At 40.0% G+C, this 18,431-nt stretch overlaps 1 protein-coding gene across 1 annotated transcript; it reads right to left on the reverse strand.

Moving 5' to 3' along the window:
• Positions 1-6,632: 6,632 nt before the first annotated feature.
• Positions 6,633-9,773, reverse strand: LOC307056690 (UDP-N-acetylglucosamine--peptide N-acetylglucosaminyltransferase 110 kDa subunit-like; the record flags this gene model as incomplete). The annotated part of the gene is made up of 1 exon (XM_079709536.1): positions 6,633-9,773. The coding sequence occupies one exon, from the start codon at positions 9,771-9,773 to the stop codon at positions 6,633-6,635; it is 3,141 nt and encodes a 1,046-aa protein (XP_079565662.1).
• Positions 9,774-18,431: the final 8,658 nt, after the last annotated feature.

Below are 18,431 nucleotides of genomic sequence, written 5' to 3' on the forward strand. Positions count from 1 at the left end.
GTATCAATAGTGACATGAACAAACTGTAATTTCCCAAAAGACGGGATATGAGTAACATCCATTTGCCATAAATGACTAGGTAATAATCCACGAGGATTAACACCAGAATGTGGAACGGGAAGGTGAGGTAAGCACTGTGGGCATTGCTTAACAATTTGTCGGGCGGCTTCACGAGTAAGGGAAAATTGTCTGCGTAATGTAGCCGCCGACTGATGGTGTAAAGCATGCGATTGTTGTGCTGCTCGTGAATTAGTTTGATCATAACTTACCATAATATGAGGGTGTCCAGGACATGGACCATGGGTATCAACAGTATGAAGATAATGAATGCAATACCTTAGCCATTCTTGACAGCATGACGAACGGAAAGGAGGAGGACGGTAAATTGGGATATGTCCTGCTTTAGGGAAAAGAGATTGAGGAGGAAGAGTAACTTTAACTTTATTTTTGGGAGGAAAATGCACAGGATAAAGATCACGTTTAGATCGAGTTAAAACATCTGCAGTCGCTTTCATTTTAGACAATGGACCAGACAAGTTAGAATGAGCACGGATATGCAGAGCTGCAACAGGACCATCGTGGGAACGAATAAGCTGTTGAAGCAAACGAAAAGAGGATGATAATTCAGGGTCATTAGTATATCCTCTGGTTGCAGTCTCCAGAAGAAATAATAAGCTAATAAGATATTTACTATCAGAAAACAAATTAAAAGATATAGAAGGCAAATGTTTAAAAGCCATAATGACAGCATACAGTTCAACACGGTGAGCTGAAGTCAAGGAAGTTTGTTTAATGAGTTTTGTTCCGTCGTCAATGATTACAGTAGCCACTCCTGAAGAAGAACCGTCTGTAAAAACCAAAGGTACATGAGGAATAGGCTGTTGCCTAATTATAGAAGGAAAGATATAAGAGTTAAGTTTGCTGAATTGGATCAATTTATCAGCAGGCTAATGGCATTCCAAGGTACCTGAAAATCCTGCAAGAACAAGACCCCATTCATTACTATGTTGAAAAAGCCAATTTTGTTGACTAACTGAATAAGGGATAATAATTTGAGAAGGTTCTATACCTATAAATGGTAAGCATCTAGTTCTACCTTGCATTATTAACTTAATAATAAGTTCATAATAAGGGTTAATAACTTTAGAGGATGGAGTTTTCATATGAATCCATTCAATAATTCCAACAGTTTGCCATAAGATGGCAGTAGGCACATGAGGTGTTGGACAAACAACTAAAGACATTGGCAGGTGAGTATGTATTCGAGTTAATTGTGCAGAGCTGATAGCTCTATTAACTATTTGTAAAGCTTGAAATCCTCTGGAGTCATAGATCGTGAAGTAGAAGGATCTGAGTCACCTTTAAGAATGTCAAATAAAGGCTCTAACTGAGCAGTAGTAAGTTCTAAGGAAGGCCTTAGCCAATTAATATCTCCAAGTAATTTTTGAAAATCATTTAATGTTTTTAAATTATCAACTCGAATTTACAGTTTTTGAGGCCTAATGGTAGAGTTATCAATATATTTTCCCAAATAGAAAAATGGAGATTGTCTTTGAATTTTTTCTGAGGCAATGACCAAGCCAAATGATTGTAAGGATTGTTGTAAAAATTGAGAAGCAGTCTCTAATCAAGAAATATTATCAGTGGCTAAAAGTATATCATCCATATAATGTATGAGATATAACGTTGGAAACCTTTTTCTCACAGGAGTTAAGGCCTGAGCCACATATATTTGGCATAATGTAGGACTATTTGCCATGCCCTGAGGCAATACTTTCCATTGAAATCTCCTCATGGGTTCCTTAAAATTTAAGGAAGGCAAGCTAAAAGCAAAATGTTTTCTATCTTCAGGAAACAAAGGAATAGTGAAAAAACAATCTTTAAATCTATAACTAAAAGATGATAATTGTGTGGTATGGCTGTTGGAGAGAGTAGGCCTAGTTGAAGAGCTCCCATTATTAGCATAGTTTTATTAACAGCTCTTAGACCCTGTAATAACCTCTATTTTCCAGACTTTTTCTTGATAATAAAAATAGGAGTATTCCAAGGACTACTGGAAATTTCTAAATGCCCTAATTGTTCCAGTACCAATTATTCTGTAGCTTCTAATTTCTCCTTTGTGAGGGGCCATTGGTCCACCCATACAGGGTCATCACTCAGCCAAGTAATTGGATCAGCAGTGAGTGGAGGAGAATCCAAGGCCCCTAAGAAAAACCCAAACCTTGTCTATCACTTTTTATTTTCACATCAATAGGATAGACAGTTCCTTTTTGATTTGTTCCCAGCCCTTTTGTGGGAAGAAATCCTTGATCCAACACCATATTAGAGACTTGAGAATTTGGACTATAAAGTAATACTCCCATTTCTTTTAATATATCTTGGCCCAAGAGGTTTAAAGGCAGCCCAGGCAAAACATAAGGCTGGAAGTATCCTGAATGGCCCTCACTATCTTGCCATAATAATAACTGACTACTTTGCATAGGAGAAGAACTCTGTCCTATTCCTTGAAGTTCTGTAATAATAGGACTAACGGGCCAATGTTTAGGCCAGTGCATCTGCGTCATAACAGAGACATCAGCTCCAGTGTCTAACAAACCTGAAAAAACCTTTCCATTCATGGTTCATTTCATTTCTGGACGTTCTTTCCCTATCTTCTGAATCCAGTAGACAGCACTAGATGATCCAAAAGCCTTTGTTTCTCTCTTTTGATGTTGTAAAATTTGTCCATGAGGTACAAAGGGCAAAAGTAGCAATTGTGCAATTTTATCACCAGGAGAAATCGTTATTATATTTTTAATAGTTTGTGCCATGATTTTTATTTCTCCTTCGTACTCAGAGTCTATGAGTCCTGGCATAATAGTTAAACCCTTCATGGAGACACTACTTCTTCCCAATAATAGTCCAATCAAACCGTTGGGTAAAGGTCCATAGATGCCCATAGAGAGGGCCTGAGGACCCATTGCAGGAGTTAATACATATCGGGCGGAGGTACTGAGGTCCAGTCCTGTGCTTCCTGCTGTTGCTCTGGAGAGCGAAGATATTGTATGTTTTTGGTTTTGGTTAATGTCTGATTGATAGTTTGAGGAGGATACACAGACGTTGCCCCTATTATTTGTTGGGGCCGGGGAAGGCCCCGGGAGGAGTTTCCCGACAGTGGTGTCCCAGCCCTGTGGGCCACTGAGCGACAATTTCGTGCCCAACGTTTTCCTCTATTGCATTTAGGGCATAAACCAGGGATTTTCGGACCATCTGGAGGTTTTTGAGTAGGGAAGGAAGGAGCAGGGTTACAATGAAAAGATCCACATTCTCCAGCAAAATGACCTGCCTTTCCGCATTGAAAACTAGTCTTTGTTCCCTTTGGATTGTTTTTAAACCCCACTTTAGTTAATGCTGCAGCCATAGCAGCACCCTGTATATAAGCAGGCCCAATGTCTGCACAAAGGCGAATATAATCCTCCAGTGTTCCCCGTTTTCTCCAAGGTCGAATCGCAGCCTGACATGCATTATTAGCGTTTTCAAAAGCAAGTTGCTTAACTACAATTGTACCAGTGAGTCCATCCACAATGAGTCTCCCCACCGCCTCTAACAATCTATCTACAAAATCAGCATATGGTTCATCAGGTCCCCGTCTCATTTTTGAAAGATCCTCAGTTTTGTGTGTAGAAGGTAATTTCCTCCAGGCTTGTAATGCCAAATGATTTATTTGAGGATAAGCAACAAAGGTATAAGTTAATTGATCTTGTAAAGAAATATATGGTCATTCCCCAATCAGCATATGATAATCAACTGGAATATCATGGGTAGCATTCTTTTCTGCTTGTTCAGCAGCCCGTTCATAAAAATCAAACTTCCATATTAAATAATCTCCACCATTTAAACAAGCTCGTGCAATAGACTTCCAATCAGCGGGGGAAAGAGCTTCTCCTGCAATAGTGTCAACCATAGCAGTAGTAAAAGGAGCAGTGGGCCCATATTGAGCACAAGCAGATTTTAAATCTTTCAAAACTTTAAAAGGAAGAGCCTGATGCTCCCTAATAGCCTGTTGAGGATGATTAGGATCAGGTCTTTCTATGACAGGACAACAGAAAATTGGATCTTCTCCTCGTTTTATTGCTGCTTATACAGCACGTTGCAAGAGACTGAGCATTTTTACAGATGTAGATTTTTGAGGAAGACAGTCCTTACTAATGTGCAGCTTTTTCACTGTCTTATCTATCATAGCCATTAGAAAATCATCCTCAGGATGATTCTCTCTTTTATGTTTTTTTTTTTTTCTCTCTCTTTTATGTTTAAAAGCCTCATCGGTTAAGTCAAAGTGTTCCTCTTCATCTGAAATATTTAAATTAATTAGCTCTTTCGGTTTAGGAAGTGGCGACACAGTAGCTGATAATACAGTCTTGTCTTCTGTCAGAGGCTTATGTTTTTCTGACTTTACATTCAAATCAACACTATCATGAGAAGAACCTAAACATATGTTTATCAGATTCCACAAACTAAATGTAACAACAGCAGTATGAGTAGGCCCTCGAGACTCATAATAATTTTTTAAACCTTCTCCAACTTTCTGCCAGATTTCTATGTCACAGAGCCGCCATCAGGAAACCAGGGAGATACATCATGGATATGCTGCCAAAATTCAGTCAACTGTGAGGTAGAAACTTTATTACCCCGAGCTATAAGCATCAAAAGTAAAACCTGAGCAAATAATTCACGCTCCCTTGAGCCCTTTTGCCCCATCTTATTTTACTTCTGACTGTTGCCTTATGCCTCTATTAGTTTCACTTTTACTCGTGGCCACACATATTTTGCATAAGGGTTCTCTTACCTGCACTTTCTTTTCCTTTTAATTGCCTTCACGCTTCAGGTCCCTGTTCGGGCGCCACTTGCCATGGACCAGCCTCAGAAAGAGGATTTCACCGCCCAGGGTCAGAAGGGACGGGGTAAGGAACTGAAGTAGCACCGACGAATGGGGTCAGAAGGACCAAGACAACTGATGGTTGCAAGGTAAGTTTTATTATGCTACAGGTGAAGATTATATAGACTAGAAAAGGGAAGGTTGCCAGACGGTGGTTTACATTATCTAATGACTGTCTCGGCTCAAGGTTAACTTCCCTGGGAGAAAACCCATAAACCCAGAATCATCCAAAATAACCTGCATGTGCAGGGGGGAGACAGCTTTGCTTGTCTCATTTTACTTTCTTTCTGATTTCTGGGCCCTGGTGATTTATCTCCCATGGAATGGAACAAGGAGGGGAACAAGTAGTTCCCTTCGAGCAGCAGTCCCTTCGAGCAGCAGCGGCATGCCTGGCATGTCCGAAGGTGCTCTCAACGCTGACTGCTTCCCACACATATGTTGGCTTGTTTAAGCCTCAAGCCCTCGATCCTTTGTTGAAATACAATAATTTCATTCCTATGGTTTTCAATACCAAAAGACCACGACCAGAAGACAAGTTATTATATATAATACCCTAGAAGGCCTGAAACATAATTATCATATACATAGCTGGTCCTTCAGAGCTTTTTACCTGTAACATGTTTTTTGATGAAAGTTATTTAATGTACTGGAGATAACTGTGAATTACTGATCAAATATTTGAATACTTATACTTACCTGGAATTTCATTTCTGCTGAAAGAAAAAGGAAGAACAGGACTCACCTAAAACAAAACAAACTTTAGAAATGAAAGTAAACATCTTATCACACACTATCACTTTTGGAAGCAGCATAGAGGGGCAGTCAACAGTAAAACACTGGTGAAATAGGACAAAACTCTAGGCCAAAAATCCATTATTATTATCATCAGTGACAGTACCACAACTGTGCCCTTCATAATTAATAAGCACTCCTAAGAATCTTCATTTGGCACCAGATGATGTGTTGTTTAAGAGAAACACTCTGGGAGGCTTTGAATCAGACTTGGTTTTTTGTTAGCCAAGTTACAGGAGAAGTTTTAAAGTGGGGGGAAGGGAAGAAGGAAACGGACCAGAAAAAGAATTGAAGCCATCATCTACAAACCAACAAAGCACTGAGAGTTCCAAACGTTATGTCAGACACTAGATTGACTGATACAGGCTCAAGCGGTTTATAAAACCTAGAAAAAGACTACACCAGCAAAGTCCCCATTTATCTGTAGAGTTCAGAAACTAAAACAAGGAATATTTCAGCTTAACACCTGATCTCAAGAGAATCATATACACTTCACATGAATAAAAATACCTGAAACCAAACATTTTTAAAAGCTCCAATACCCAAAATAGAAAGAAAAAAATTAATTCAGAAGACTCAATCCATCCATGATAATCACAAAACGGCTGGGCAATCTCTATCTCCCTTCCACACTAACCATCCATCCCCTGGAAGACCAAGGGAGATCAGACCTTCCAGACTTACCTTCCAGACCTTCCAGACACCTGGTTGCGGCAAAATTCGATGGAATCTCCTTGTGGAACAGCAGTTTCCATTCTCTTGTGTCTCTCCCTGTCATGATCATGAAGGAAGCAAGTCTGGCTGTGCTATTTCTTATCATTGTGTGTCACCCATCTGCAGCATGATATTGAAAAAGTAGTTCCCTTTCCCCCAGAAGGTTGAGGCTCAGCTACAGGGGAAATTCTCCTGGGCACACAGTCATTATTTAGGCCGACTCAGTGACTTCAACAGGCTTAATCATGTGATCAGGTTTGTTGCCAGCTGCATAATGCTCCCACATCTGTAGATAGAGCCGCTCTAGTTCCATCGTGTATTGTTTGGTGTTGAACAGAGGGCTAGATGTTCTCTGCTTCCAGACTTTGCCACGAATTTTCTTCAGGTATTCTACATCAGTTCCCAGTTTCACAGCTATCTCTTCATATTCTTGTCTATTTTTAGCAATCAGCTCAAGACAGCCTAAACAAGTGAGCTGGGAAGCTGCAACTCGGGAAGCAAGAGTCTCTCCTGGCACAGTCACCATGGGGGTCCCTGCCCAAAGGACGTCCATCCCTGTGGTATGTCCATTACAGAGCGGAGTGTCCAAGCAGACATCAGCCAGCTGGCCTCTCCGAACATGTTCCTCTTTAGGAGCAACAGGGGAAAAAATGATACGGTTCGGGGGAAGGCCCATATTTTGTGCGTACTGTTGAATATTAGCTTCTCCTGCTGCTGGAAAACACAACAGCCACAGTACACTATTGGGAACACGCTTCAGAATATTTGCCCACATCTGCAAAGTAGATGGGTCAAGTTTGTATAACTGATTAAAGTTACAGTACACAATGGCATCTTCCGGTAACCCGTACTGAGAACGTGTGGTTACAATAATGGTACGGGGAACCTCCTCTCCAGTAGCAGCCTTATTGTTGATCAGGGTAGTTGCCAGCCCATTGCTAATACTGAATCCATTAATTGTAATCTGAATTTGTCCTCTGTTAATCATTTCAATAACTGCTTCTGCAACAGTATTCATAGGAATGACAGGCATATTAAGAGTTGTATTACTGCTGTCTGCGTTGTCTTCTCCATCAGGACATTTCATCTTGACTATTTGCACATCTGATAGACTATCAAGAAACGCTTGGAGGTCGATGCCATTCAGCACAATCCGATTGTCATAAATGTGCCCATTGGACTTAAAATCGATGACGGCTTTTTTCTTCAGGTGAGGGAACATATTAGCATGATCACCAATAAAGAAAGTATGGGGCATATAAGCCAGTTTCTCAGAATACTGGTCAGCAACTTCAGCAGGTGAAGTTTCCTGATCAGTGATGATATAATCCATGAAAAGCGCGCCACTAGTCCCAGGGTACCCCAGCCACATTGCCTGAATAGGAGCTGGCCTGAGAGCAAAGAGTTCATTTCGAGCACCCCTGGTATAACCATTCAGATTTACAAGGATGTGTATACCATCTTGATGGATGCGATCGGCTGCTTTCCCATTGCATGGAATCTGAGAAAGATCAATGAAATGATTGGCTTCTGCCATCACCTTCGCTCGGAAGTTTGTGCCATCATGTGGGCTCAGGGCATAACAGAATATCTCAAATTTATCAGGATTGTGCATGCCTGGAATAGACTGCATAAGATGAGAAGTAGGATGATTCCCAAAGTCAGAACTCACGTATCCTACACGCAGTCGACCATCACTGAGCTTCAAGTCTTTTGGATGTTCATACGGTGGTTTATGAAGGACACTTATATTAGCCAAGCAGAGGTTCCCATGCCTCTCAGCAATAGCCTTCCTGAAGCCATGAGGAAGAGGATAGAGCATACTATGATGAGGCTGCACAGAAGGCAACCTATTCTTCTCCAACTGGTCAGCCACAATGCTGACCAACTTCTTCATTCGCTCATCATAGTCTGTCCAATCACAGACAACCTGCAGGCAATGAGCCAAATTACAATAAGCGTCAGGAAAGTCAGGTTGAAGCTTCAGAACAGTGCGATAAGAAGCAATTGCTTCTGGAATATTCCCTGAATCGTGGTGAATGGAAGCCAGATTGCTGTGGGCATCCGCAAATGCAGGGCTGATCTGAACGGCACGAGTATAACACTGCAAGGCTCCCTGAACATCCTGCATCTCCCGTAGGGTGTTTCCCATATTACAGTAGGCATCAGCAAAGGTAGGACTGATTCGAATCGCCTCCTTATAATGCATCAGAGCTTCATGCAGTTTTCCCTGCTGCTTTAATACACTTGCTAAATTTGAGTGGGCATCAGCAAAGAATGGGCAGAGCTCTAATGCTTTACGATACAAGCGAACTGCCTCTTCACTGTTTCCCTGTTCTCCTTTGATATTGGCTAGGTTATTCAGAGAGTCTGCATGGGTGGGACACAGCCGGAGAGCTGTATGATAACAATCTTCTGCTTCAGCAACACTGCCCTTCTCTTTGAGAGCGTTTCCTAGGTTGCAGTAAGCATCAGGGAAATGTGGTTGCAATTCAATAGCTCGCCTGTAGGTGTCTATTGCCAGATCCATCAGGCCTTGCTCATAGTATACACAAGCCAGGTTGCCATGTACCACTGCATGATTTGGACTCAAGCTTAGGGCACGAAGGTAAGCTGCCACAGCTCTGTCAAAAATCCGTGCCTCATTGAAGACATTTCCTAAATTGATATAAGCATCCAGAAAATTGGGGTCAAGGGTGATAGCCTTTTCAAAGTGATGAATTGCAAGCCAAATCTCCCCTTGCGCATTGAAAACACAGCCAAGATTACTCCAAGCTACTGCAAAGTTCGGTTGCGTCTCAATTGCTTTCAAATAACATGCCTTGGCTTCTTCTAAGCCACCCAGGGCTTTGAGCAGGTTCCCCAGGTCACTGCGAACACAGTACAAATAAGGATTGTACTGAAGAGCACAGACGTAAGCTTGTACTGCCCCTTCCATGTCGCCTGCTGCTACCAATGCAGCTGCCAGGTTAATATAACCATCGATGAAATCTGGTTTGAGACACAATGCATGCCGGTAATGCTCAGTTGCTTCCTGCAACTGCCCTCTTTCCTTGTACACATTCCCCAAATTCGAATAGGCTTCTGCCAGAAGAGGGTTCTGTTTAATTGCCAGAGTACTAAAGTGGGCAGATCTGTCCAGCCTTCGACACTGGAAGTGTAGAGATGAAAGTAATAAAAGTACACCAGTATTGCCTGGCTCTTGTCTCCAGAGCTGCATGCAGTGTCTCTCAGCTGTCTCAAAATCTCCTGCCTGATATTCTCGATGTGCCAACTCAGCTAACCCTTGGAAGGAAAGCATACGTTTCGTTGGTTCTGTGCTGTCGGCCACGTTGCCCACGGAAGACGCCATCTGGAGCTTCTGGAGAGAGTGAAAAAAGGGGGTAACTGAGTCCCGCTGCCGCCACTACTGGCAAGAATGTTTCTAGAGGTAGCAAACACGAGCGCAGCAGCCATACCACTGCTTTGGCAGGCTTAAGTGGTGGCAACAGTTACAGGCACCGAACCTTAGGAACTCTGGTTGGCCATCTACCTCTCATGCTCTTGAAATCTTAATCCTTAACCCTGCCCTCTTCCACCATTTTTCTCCTAATCAGGGAATAAAAATTACCTATCCATTTGCCTTACAAGAAATCAAAAGTCAGTAGTCCAAACACTTTTTAAAATATTGTTTTCTGTCCAGTTGGAAATGAAATACATGATTGACTTTTCTTCATCATTCATATAGTCAACGTGGAAAACATTAGGGCCATGAATTTCAATACAGTAAGATGAGAAAATTTTAAATTGGCCTTCCCAAACCACTAATAAGTAACCGATGTTGTATATAATGCTAAAATCTCAGAGACTGAGTTTGATATTTTAAAAGTTCTGAAAACATTAGCTAATTTCTCCTCATCAAATTTCTCATGACTCAAACCTGAGTATTACTTTTTAAAAGATAAATTTATTTATTTTTATTTATTTATTTTTATTTTGGCTGCATTGGGTCTTCAGTGCTGCGTGCAGGCTTTCTCTAGTTGAGGTGAGCGGGGGCTACTCTTTGTTGTGGTGCTGGGGCTTCTCATCACAGTAGCTTCTATTGTTGTTCCACAACTCTATGGGTTCCTTTTTAGGTCCTACGAAGAACCCTAGAAATTAGTTCATGTAATTATAGGTTTTTGCAAAATTGTCAAAAGTGAGATATTTTAACTTCCATCAGGTAAGACCAGCGTCTATTTCTTTGCCAATTTTCCTTCTATCATAGTCCGCTATGTTGGATCATATTGGATTGGTCACAGGCTTTTTTGAAATCTGGCTAAGGAGATGTTTTAAGTGAGGCTATTATGTGATTTTCAGACACCACCATATGTAATTGACTATATAATATCCCATTACAGGAATAACTTCCAGTACTCTTACTGACTACTCTACTGACTTAACTAGCACAAGACACAGAAGCGTAAGGACAAAAACCACCTCACAATATAGCCATGTCTTGCACGTCACAGCTCTCAAAGCATGTGCATTTGAAGAAGAAAAAAAGAACTGAAAAGTATAAAACCAGAAGTTATTCTGTGGAAAATTATTTCAATCATCAGGCATGTGAAAGATAAGTCAAAGATTCAGTTTTCTTCAATGCTTAGTCAAAACGGAAATTTCCTTCTGTCAAGAATATACTCCAGGGCTTCCCTGGTGGTGCAGTGGTTGAGAGTCTGCCTGCCGATGCAGGGGACACGGGTTCGTGCCTCGGTCCGGGAAGATCCCAAATGCCACGTAGCGGCTAGGCCCGTGAGCCATGGCCACTGATCCTCCATGTCCGGAGCCTGTGCCCCGCAACGGGGAGAGGTCACAACAGTGAGAGGCCAGCATACCGCAAAAAAAAACCAAAAACAAAAACCAATATACTCCAGGGGCTTCCCTGATGGCACAGTGGTTAGGAAGCCACCTGCCAATACAGGGGACACGGGTTCGAGCCCTGGTCCGGGAAGATCCCACATGCCGAGGAGTAACTAAGACCGTGTGCCACAACTATGGAGCCTGCGCTCTAGAGCCCGTGAGCCACAACTACTGAGCCTGCGAGCCACAACTACTGAAGCTTGCGTGCCTAGAGCCCGTGCTCTGCAACAAGAGGAAACACCGCAATAAGAAGCCTGCACACCGCAACAAAGTGTATCCCCCAGTCGCTGCAACTAGGGACAGCCTGTGCACAGCAACGAAGACACAACACAGTCAAAAATAAATAAATAAATAAAAGAATATACCCCATCAGTAATGTGTGTAATGGAATGGTGTGAATGAGTATTTTATCAGAATTCCTGTAATGCACAATCCTATAGCAGTACTGAAATCAGTAATGCATTTATAATAGTAAATATTTATGAGGAAGTAATCCATAGAGGTTTTCTCAAAGTTAACAATGAAAATTAATGTGACATTATCCATAATAAATTGTGACGCTGAAATAAACTTTTCTAAACTATTAATAACTAAAAGCAAACTCTAATCAACCATGTTAAAAGAAATCTATGTCTATAAACTACAAAGTTTATTTCTTAAAATTCTATTTCTAAAACACATAAACTGTCATATGAGGAGGCAGTTAAAGAATATATAGCTACAAGAGTGGGGAAAAAGTTTTATAGAGACACATCTGGCAGTAGTTAATTTTCAAATGTCATTTTTCTAGATTTTGTGACACCTATAGTATTGATATTTGAAAGCATTTAAAAAATTGGAAATTGAAGATTTGCTACTTCCAGGTAGAGTAAAATATTTTGAAGCAAAACAACATTTCCACTGAGAAAAATTTAAAAAGCCAAATAAAATAGTCAGCATTCAATCAAAAAGTTCTAGACATACCAAGAGATAGAATCATATGACTAAAATTCTAAGAAAGGAACAGATAATACAAAAATATTTATATAAGATATTGTGTATCTTTATCAGGAAAAGTCTTTATCAAGAAAAGACTTTAAAATCATCAGAATTAATATTATATTTTATTTATTTGTATATTTTATTTATATATGTATATAAAGGACTTAAAGATAAAGCCCTAGTTAAGGCAGTGACAAAAGCAGTAGCAGTGGGAGTGAAAAGAAATGGTTATATTCAAGGATATTTTGTCAGTAAAAGTCCAAGATCAAATGTCTGACTGCATACATGGGATGGATAGACGGAGTGGGAAAAATCAAAGTTAACTACAGAGGTCCTAGTGAAGATGGGGTTGCCATCACCCAACCCAAGGGGTTGCGATCATCCCCAAGGTCTGGGAGACTCAAAGGGAAGGTCATGGTCGAGGAAAAGTTAATTGCTGGGAAAATAAGACTCCCAGTCTCTCCATCTCCTTATACTAGTTTTTTTTTTTAACATCTTTATTGGAGTATAATTGCTTTACAATGGTGTGTTAGTTTCTGCTTTATAACAAAGTAAATCAGTTATACATATACATATGTCCCCATATCTCTTCCCTCTTGCATCTCCCTCCCTTCCACCCTCCCTATCTCACCCCTCTAGGTGGTCACAAAGCACAGAGCTGATCTCCCTGGGCTATGCGGCTGCTTCCCACTAGCTATCTATTCCTTATACCAGTTTTGTTTTTCCGCTCATATACGTAGCAGCATTTCATTCAAGGGGAAAGTCGTTGATCTGACTGGTCAAATTAAACACCAGAGTTCAAGGCACATTTACAGTGGTTAGTTCCTCCACAATTTAGAAAAGAACGTTCACAATTTCCCTCTTCCTACACCGCAGAACACATTGGCCATTCCTCCAAAGTTTCCACTCCATAGAGTGGACCAGAGATGACGTTAGCCCAGAACTGAGAGCTTGGCATGAGATGGTGACAACCCCACCTAGAGCTCTGGCATAAGTTATGACCCAACCCAGTTCTACAGAGAGCTCTGCATGGAATCTTGTCTCAGCCATAATAATGTGATTCTGTTTTTCATTTGGTTGTCTTCTTTGCTTAACTTTCCCTGGCCACTCTGACAAACAAAATTTCAGGCAATCCTGGGCCACTCACTAACTTTATTCCATCTAATGTTCTCCAGATTCCCAAGAAAATTACTAACAATAAAGGGGGAAATTTGGAACATGGTGAGTTTTAGGTGCCTGAAATATACAGGTAACTGAATCCAGTTAAGTAGCAAATTATTTGGATCTCAAATATGCCAGTAGAAGAGCAGACTAAGCTCAATTTAATGTACTCTTACTGGAGACACATGTAAATTCTGGGTCAATTTTGAAAAAGTTAAAAGCACATAGCTGAGATTAAAAGAAAGAAAGGAACACCTGCATGTTTCAGAAAGTAACAGAGAAATTAAATCCAGAGAAATAAGAGCAGACTGATGTGTATGGGTTCCGTTCCTTAGTATAGGCCTTATGTAAATAGGGGCTGGAGCTAGAAATCTAACATTACCTTGAGGCCAGGAATTTAGACTCAGGATGGAACAATATTGAGAAGTTAGTACAGATATCCTACAGAAATTTCATGAGGAACTGCTTAGTCCATTAAGAGGGCCAAGGGAGGTGGTGAGGAAGATTGATATCTCTTGAAAACCTTCAGGTACAGAAAACATCAACACCTCTGAAAAGTAGGCCTGTCCTTCCCAGAGTTGTGATGGCCAGGTTGTCACTAACCTGGAAGGCCCTGTAGGAATCAGAAACTGCAAGGAGAGTAATTCAAAGAAAAACAGATGCAGGATGGGTGTGGCAATAAATCCTAGGACCCTACGAGAAACAAAATTAAAACCACTCTAGAGGGAAATTTTAACAAACCAGAGCAGAGAGTATCCTAACCAGAATAGAATAATAATTCTGAGGAAGTTACTTTACTTATTTAAGTAATATTCAATGCATTTCCATGGCCAGGCCCTTTTGAAGAATTCTAAAACATATACAAACAATTCATTTACATCTTATATATCCCACCATCCAGAGCAAAATTCACTTAAGAACTGTACTGGTGGAAATTGGGCAGCACTATGGAGAAAATAAAATGTGTTTACCATCAAAAAACATGAAGGTAAGAAAGATAATGTCTAATGTTTTAATTATCCTGTGGTTTCTTGAAATCTTTTGAAACCCAAAATAGAGAAACCTAGGAGGAAATGAAGATTTAAATATTTAGAGATTTATCAACTCATCTCTAAAAGCTTTATTAATCTCTTCTTTTAATAACATTCCTGAGAGGTATAAATGTGTCCAGTGATAGGGGTGAATAAGCCTGAGAGAATTTCAATTGTTTACTATTCTTGGTCAGCTCTTAAGACCTTTCAGGAGCATATTGATTTTCATGGCCTCATCCAACAAAAGCAGGATATTTTACAGAAAGTCCTGGGCCAATTTTGGCTTGCTTTGGTGTTTATGTTTTTGGTTTTTTCACATCGGGCGGTCCATTAGGCTACCTATTGCATACTCCCTCATTCATGCATGCATTCATTCAAACAATATTTACTGAGTTGAGACATTTAATTAACACTCAATAAATGATGTTTAGATGAATGAATGCGCTTTCTATCAAAGTAAGTGTAAGTACTGAGAAAAATTACAGAATGTATGATCCCAGCCCCACAAAAGCTTATAACTGTGTTGAGGATATAACAGATGCTGATGAAATAACTAATATATCATATTGGACAGTTTCTAAGTTCAAAAATGAGTTTTTATAAATAATCAGAGCCTAAGGAGGACAAAGAAGGGACAGTTCATTATGGGTTGAATCTATCAATAAATGTACATTTCAGATGAGATTTGAGATTGACCTCAAAGAAGAGGACTTAGATATATGAACAGAGAACAAAAAAGGCATGGTGATAGCATGTACATAGATAGTGTGGCCAATATTTATGTTCTTCATTAAAGATAGTCAGAGATAACCCAAATGTAACTGTTTCCATGGGTCCATTCTCAGTATCCAAACAAAACGGCAAATCCTATCTTAGTCAAACTAATGAAAAACACAGTCTTTAACAAAGAGATTGTGAAGGAAAGGGGGAGAGAAAGGCTTGCATCCCACACCACACAACAAAACTTATTGAATTATTTGTTTAATTTTCTCCCTCTGAAAATTTCCTCTCCCCCTCTCTGTATGTGTCTCTTCTCCCACATCTGGCCACACTCTACCAGCCATCTTTCCAGATCTTTCCAGAACTCTCCATCCTAGTTTCATTAGGCCACAATTTAAACATCTCACAGGTCTCCAGGATGCATCCCCATCACTTATTCCACAAAGACAAACAAAGGACACCTCTCAGGATCACGTTTTTTTGAAGGAAGAGGTCATGAGGGTGATTATAAAGAATATAAGGTGGAGAGCAGTGACTTAAAATACCATTTTTCAGCTTAGAATGTGAATACAGGGAACTTTGGGAAACTAGAAAATCTAGAAAGGATTCACTGGTAATTATTTATGTTCAATGAATAAAATAAAATGTAATAATACGGCTAAACTCTGACAGATTAACTTTTGCAAAAGTTGCTTTCACACACCGTCACTATTGGGATGTTTGATAAACACACCTTTCCTTCTTTACTTTCTTCTTTCTTTGCAGATACTGGCACCAAACTTTCAAACAATAAGAACCTTCCCATAAGTCCCTTGCCAGGCAAGATTAGGTATAACAATCCAAACAAATTTTTGAAGAAGATAACTGGTTGAAAGCATAAGAAAAGAGCTGGGTTTCTCTTATTCAACAGTCACATAATGAGTAATGTGGGAATTAGTTTAAAAAGTCTGCATGAAGGGCTAAGGTTAAGATTAGAACTTCTGAGGCCAGAAGAGCAAAATGACTACAACAATCCACATATTTTCAAGAGCCGCCCTTTGGATGTGAGGGATTGATTTTTCCCACTACTTTTTCAGCAACCCAACTGGTGTCTTTATTAAACGACATAAGAGAATACAGTGTGGCCAAGAAGGCTTAGATTTCCTTAGCCCCAAGACAGATATTCTCCAGTGACTGTCCACTCTAATTAAAAAGAGAGATTTACAGAAGGAAACTGGATACAACTGAGTGCACCTTAATTTCAACCCTTTACCTGAGTTATTTGTTTTGCTTTCAATTCTCCGCTGAAGTGCCTACATTAATATATTTTTAAGAACATTTCCTTAAGTTGAAGTATTCATTCAGTATATTCATTTACTATAATTTAGAAAAGCCAAATGATTTAGGCAAATTCATTTCTATATTGCCACAGCAGTGTATTGTGAACTAAATGACACCTGGCAGTTCTTTACTCAGATACTAACTCAATTAGAAGGCAGAACAAGGATACCTACCCATTCAGGGAGGGAAAGGTCACTTAGCCTCTGTAGCTGTCTTAGGTCTCTTATCATCACAGTAACAAATTGAACACTAAAAACCATATGATCATCTCAATAGATGAAGAAAAAGCTTTTGAAAAAAATTCAGTATCCATTCATGGTAAAAACTCTCCAGAAAGTGGGCATAGAGGGAACATACCTCAACATAATAAAGGCCATATATGACAAGCTCATAGCTAACATACTCAATGGTGAAAAGCTGAAAGCATTTCCCCTAAGATCAGGAACAAGACAAGGATGCCCACTCTCACCACTTTTATTGAAGGTACTTTTGGAAGTCCTAGCCACAGCAATCAGACAAGAAAAAGTAAATAAATAAAAGGACTCCAAAATGGAAAGGAAAAAGTAAAACTGTCACTGTTTGCAGATGGCATGATACATAGAAAATCTGAAAGACACTATCAAATAGTTATTAGAGCTCAAAAATGAACTTGGTAAATTTGCAGGATACAAAATTTATATATAGAAATCTATTGTATTTCTATACACTAACAGTGAACTCTCAGAAAGAGAAATTAAGGTAACAATCCCATTTACAATCACGTAAAAAAGAATAAAATACATAAGAATAAATCTGCCTAGGGCTTCCCTGGTGGCGCAGTGGTTGAGAGTCCGCCTGCCGATGCAGGGGACACGGGTTCGTGCCCCGGACCGGGAAGATCCCACGTGCCGCGGAGCGGCTGGGCCCGTGAGCCATGGCCGCTGAGCCTGTGCGTCCGGAGCCTGTGCTCCGCAACGGGAGAGGCCACAACAGTGAGAGGCCCGCGTACCGCAAAAAAAAAAAAAAAAAAAAAAAAAAAAAAGAATAAATCTGCCTAAGGAGGTAAAAGACATGTACCCAGGGAACTATACGACACTGATACAAGAAATTAAAGATGACACAAACAGCTGGAAAGATATACCATGGTCACGGATTGGAAGAATTTATATTGTTAAAATGACCATCATACCCAAGGAAATCTACGGATTCAATGCAGTCTGTATCAACATATCAAGGGCATTTTCCACAGACCTAGAACAAATAATTTTAAACTTTGTATGGAAACACAAAAGATCCTGAATAGTTAAAACAGTCTTGAGAAAGAAGAACACAACTGGAGGAATCATGCTCCCTGGCTTCAGACTGTGCTACAAACCTACAGTAATCAAAACAGTATGGTACTGGCACAAAAACATCAATCACTGGAACAGAATAGAGAGCCCAGAAAGAAACCCATGCATTTATGGTCAATGAATCTATGACAAAGGAGGCAAGAATATGCAATGGAGAAATGTCTGGGCTTCCTTAGGGATGGTTTCATCAATTAATTTGTTTTCTTAAATGGACCATACTTTTCCATGTCTTTGTATACCTTGTGATTTTTTTGGTTGAAAATTTGTCTTTCAAATATTATAATGTGGTATCTATGGAAATCAGATTCTTCCACTTTCCCAGGGTTTCCTGGGCTTTTGATTGTTGAAGGCTGTAGTAGTCTGTTTAGGGACCTTTCCAAACTATTTTTGCAATGACTGTTTTCCTTATCGTATGTACGCACTGAAGTCTCTGTTCCTTTAGTTCATGTTTAGCTAATGTTTTGACAGAGATTTCCTTGAATTCCTCCAACTAAAACAAACAAAAATAAATATACACAAGCACATCCACATGCACACTCAAAACCACACACCTCTGCCCATTGTGCAGATTGCTGGATCACTCCTTCA

The sequence above is a fragment of the Hyperoodon ampullatus genome (assembly GCF_949752795.1).
Source record: "Hyperoodon ampullatus genome assembly, chromosome: 7".
NCBI lineage: Eukaryota > Metazoa > Chordata > Mammalia > Artiodactyla > Ziphiidae > Hyperoodon > Hyperoodon ampullatus.